Raw genomic sequence first — 4,930 nt, forward strand, 5'->3', positions numbered from 1 at the left:
AGGAAGGTGCAAACATTTCAACCAGCTAAGAGCTTCCCTAACACCAAGCGCCTCTGCTTCTCTAGCCCCAAAACTTCCAGCAAAACAGTCACATTTTGCAGCCAAGAAAGTGCCCTCAAAGTTGCGAACCACACAACCAAAGCTAATCTTCGACTGATATGAAAACACAGCAGCATCAACGTTTCACTTAACCCATCCATCATGAGGTATTTCCCAACACACAGCCCCATGACTCAAACTACTCCCAACTGCATCATCAAACAGAAGCTGTTTCCTCCAATATTGCCACTGGTGAAGAAGGTGACCAGCTGAGTTAAGAATTTGATAAACCTGACCACACCTGCTGTTCCAAACTTTATCATTACGCTGAACCCAAATCCTCCAGCAAACCATAGCTGCAAGCTCACACTCTTCTTTACTACAACAGTTAAATATAATGCCAAGCCATTCCATAAAGGAGGAAATGTGACCAATGTATCCTATCGGAGAAGCAATCCAGCAAGCTTTGGCAAATCCACAGTCCACCAATATATGAATAATAGATTCATTACAAGTATTGCAGACAACGCAAAGAGGCAGTACCTGAACTCTACGCCGAAGTAGATTATCATAAGTAGGTAGCACATTCGTAGCAGCACGCCAAAGGAAATTCTTCACTTTGCTCGGCACATCCAATTTCCACAAACGTCTCCAAAAACTCAAAGAAGAATTATTAGCATCATAAGTCATCAGCTTATAACAGCTACGCACTGAAAACACACCCCCTGGATCAACCAACCAGTGCCACAAATCATGATCCCTACGAACACTAAGGGGAATTTTCAGAATGAGATCTCTATCCCTGGTATTAAATAAATTAGTTACAACATCATAATCCCACCGACGCTCATCAACCACCATCAAGCTACACACTGGAGCCATCACAATTTCCTCAGGTAGCTCAGAAGTAGTGAATCCATCCTCAAGGTCAGGGAGCCACGGATCTTTCCCAATAATAACATGCTGCCCGCTTCCAATCTGAATTCTGCTACCCCTTATAACCACATCCTTCGCAGCCATTATGGAACGCCAAATAAAGCTCGAGTTAAATCCCAACTTAGCATCAAGGACTGAGGATCGAGGGAAATAACGAGCCTTAAGAACCTTTGCAACAAGAGAAGTTGGGCTTGTCAATAGTTTCCACACCTGTTTACCCAACATTGCAACATTGAAAATATGAATTTGCTTGAAACCCATCCCTCCAAAATCCTTCGGTTTGCACATGCGTTCCCACTTCATCCAATTCATTCCACCCCCACCATTACGCTTCCCACCCACCAAAATGAATTCATCATAATCTCAAGCTCTTTGCAAAGATCAAGCGGAAGAAGGTAGACATTCATCACATAGTTAGGCATTGCTTGAGCCATTGTTTTCAGTAAAACTTCTTTTCCTGCTCTAGATAACATCCTTATATTCCACATTTGCAACTTCTGCCAAACTTTGTCTCGAATGCTCTGAAAACAGCTTTCTTATTTCATCCAATGCAGGAAGGAAGCCCCAAGTAAGCACCATGATCAGAGGTAACATTAACAGCCAACTCCCCACACACCTGACTAGCATCATCAACATGCACATTAGCACTAAACGAAATTGAGGATTTGCTGAAATTTACTTTTTGCCCAGAAGCACGACTATATGAAGCTAGAATATTCCTCATTAGCACTGCTTCCTGCTGGTTTGCTCGGAAAAACAGAAAGGAATCATCGGCAAAAAATAAATGGGACACTGTTGGAGCACTTCTAGTAACCTTCACACCATGAATCAAACCAGCCTTTTCATTCACTCGAATCAGGGAACTCAACCCTTCAGCACACAAAATAAACAAGTACGGGGATAACAGATCACCTTGGCGTAGTCCTCTGCTAGGTATAATCGGCCCTACTTCCTTGCCATTACGAAGCACGTTGTATTGGACTGTTGAAACATAAAGCATTATCATATCCACCCATTTTTCAGCAAACCCCATTTTTAGCATTATAGCTTGGAGAAACTTCCACTCGATACGGTCATATGCCTTAGACATATCTATTTTAAGGGCCGCACAGCCATGCTTCCCTTGCCTCTTCCTCTTCAAAAAATGGAGGATTTCAGCCGAGATAATTATATTATCGGTGATTGCTCTGCCGGGAATAAAAGCACTTTGGGCCGCAGAGACAACCAAAGTAAGCACTGCCCTCATTCTATTAGCAATCATTTTAGATATGATTTTGTACAGTACATTACACAGCGCAATGGGCCGCATATCAGCTAAGGTCTCAGGCTGCTGCTTTTTTGGAATCAAAATAATAGATGTATCATTAAGTCCCACGGGAAAAGAACAACTATTAATAAAATTTTTGATAAAAGGCAGGATTTATACTATCAGGCCTTGGGGATTTATCCGGATGCATACCAAACAAGGCATCTTTAACGTCAACAGCTGTGAATGGAGCCAAGAGCATCATATTCTGATCCTCGGTGATGTTCTTCTCTACACATCTTACAACCTCATCACTACTGCAACATTTAGTCTGAAATAACGTACTGAAGTAATCTACAATCATCCCATCAATCTCCTCCTGATTAGAGCTCCAAATTCCTTGCCTATTTCGCAATCTTTCAATAGAGTTCCTACGCTTCCTTGCTGAAGCCGTAGCATGAAAAAACTGTGAATACCTATCTCCTTCTTTAAGCCAAAGTGATTTTGCTCTCTACTTCCAAAAGACTTCATGACTATGGAGGAGAGCATTATACCGATTCCTGGCCTCCACAAATTCCTCCACACTACCTTGGTCACACCGCCCCCTTAACCGAGCCATAAGACATTTACAATCAGAGAGACGTTTACGAAAATCACGAGCCAAATGACCCCCCCACTAGAACAAGTCAGCACCACACCTCGAAATCTTTTGCTGGATTGAACAGCCCAAAGAAGAGTTCTAGCTATTCGTAATAACCTTAACACAATCCCGCTCGCGCAGCCACAAATTCTCAAAACGGAATCGCTTATGCCTACTGGTAGAAGTAATAGGATTCGGATCCATAAAAATAGGTAAGTGGTCAGAACAAGAAGCCTCCAAGCTCAGAACTTTAACCCGAGCAAAACGATGAAGTCATTCAGCTGAGGCTAGAACTCTATCCAGCCGCTCTTCCACCCAATCCACTGATCCTCGGGACCTCTCCCAAGTAAATTGATATCCTTCCATCCCAACATCCAACAAACCACTATCAGAAATAGCATTCTTAAATCCCTACAACTTCCACTGAGGATGCTCAAGTCTACCTTTTTTCTCACTTGCTGCCAATAAATCGTTAAAATCCCCAAGACAAACCCATGGGGCAGTTGAGGAAGAAGAAAGAAATCGAAGTAAATCCCAAGATTGACGACGACGACGACGACTCGATTCAGGGAACCCGTAAAATCCAGTTAGTCTCCAATCCCCCAACCCAGCTACTACCACATGAACATCAATGAAATTCCTCGCATAACTCAATAAAGAGACATTTGTATTGGCATCCCAAAGAAGAGCAAGCCCCCCACTATGGCCCACGCGATCAACCACAAAAAGCCCATCAAACCCCAACTTCCTCTTAATACTCTCTAATTTATCTTTACCACATAACGTTTCCATGAGAAAAATAATAGCAGGTTTTTTACATTTGACCAGATCAATCAAGACTTGAACTGTCCGTGGGTGGCCTAGCCCACGGCAGTTCCAACTTAACACACTCATTGTTCTCGGTGGGCCTTGATCACAAGTCCCACCGATTTTCCATTTTTTCCTTCCTCAGAAATATCCATCTCCTGAGAAGCTACCATATCCTCAAAGCCCACAGCACTACGAAGCCCACCTTGAGATCTTCTTCTCTTTGACTCATTAACAATTAGTCCAGCTTCCCGTTCCTCATCAAAAATTTTTTCCCCGCCCAAATCATGAATGATTCCCATTGTTGACTTTTCATTGATATGCAAATGGCTCCTGGTCAATAACAAGTTGTTGCTTTCCTTATTGATCCCCTCAATCCCCGCACGGATACTACAATCCCCTGTGTTACGCATATTATCTCCAGAATTTGCGTTAATGACCAAATCAACTACCATTGCACCAGCAAACTTGTCGATGTTTCCTTTTCCATTATTATTCTCTTCCGGCATCATTGATCTCAGCCACTTTTCCCCGGAATTCATCTGGCCCCTTCTGCTCGGCGCCTTCAGCCAGTGACCATAAACCTTCACAATCTCATTCGACGGGCAATCATACAACTTCGGACATTGTTTCTCTGTGTGCCCCAGTAATCCACAAATGAAACAGAAAATATTCAAGCGTTCATATTTAAAATCTATGCAGATCCATTCGCCACCCTCTTTTTTAATCTTCATCCTACGCTTAAGGGGCTTCCTAACATCAATGGATACCCGAATGCGCATATAGGTTCTCCAAACTCCCATGAAATTATGCTCATCGGAGCCCAAGAAAATGCCAACATAGTCTCCGATATTCTTCAAAATTTTCTCATACATGAAACCAACGGGTAGGTTGTACATTTGAATCCAGAAATCTACAAGAAACAGGGGCACATTCTGCGGTAGTTCGTTCTCATCTAGCCTTTTAACCAGTAGAATGTGCTGGTCAAAAGTCCACGGTCCTGACTCCAGTACTCGATTTATATCAATCTCATGGAAAAATTGAAATAAAAACAGCGTAGGCGATAAATCCTTGATACATACACCCTTTCCTGGCCGCCAAAGAGAAGCCATTGTGTTTTTCATAGCAGCAAAATTAATCACCTTATCTGTCAGAAACCTGCCCACCAAACAACACCGATAATCGATGTTGACCTTGTTCCCATCATCGATGTCCTCTCCTTCAATAATCAGCCCATCCTCCTCCTCGTCTTCAATGGACAT

At 42.7% G+C, this 4,930-nt stretch overlaps 1 protein-coding gene across 1 annotated transcript; it reads right to left on the minus strand.

Annotated features, from left to right (window-relative positions):
- Positions 1–3,751: 3,751 nt before the first annotated feature.
- Positions 3,752–4,930, minus strand: LOC107177790 (uncharacterized). Its single transcript, XM_015532226.1, has one exon. The coding sequence runs from the start codon at positions 4,928–4,930 to the stop codon at positions 3,752–3,754; it is 1,179 nt and encodes a 392-aa protein (XP_015387712.1).

The sequence above is a fragment of the Citrus sinensis genome, chromosome 4 (genome assembly GCF_022201045.2).
Source record: "Citrus sinensis cultivar Valencia sweet orange chromosome 4, DVS_A1.0, whole genome shotgun sequence".
Taxonomy (NCBI): domain Eukaryota; kingdom Viridiplantae; phylum Streptophyta; class Magnoliopsida; order Sapindales; family Rutaceae; genus Citrus; species Citrus sinensis.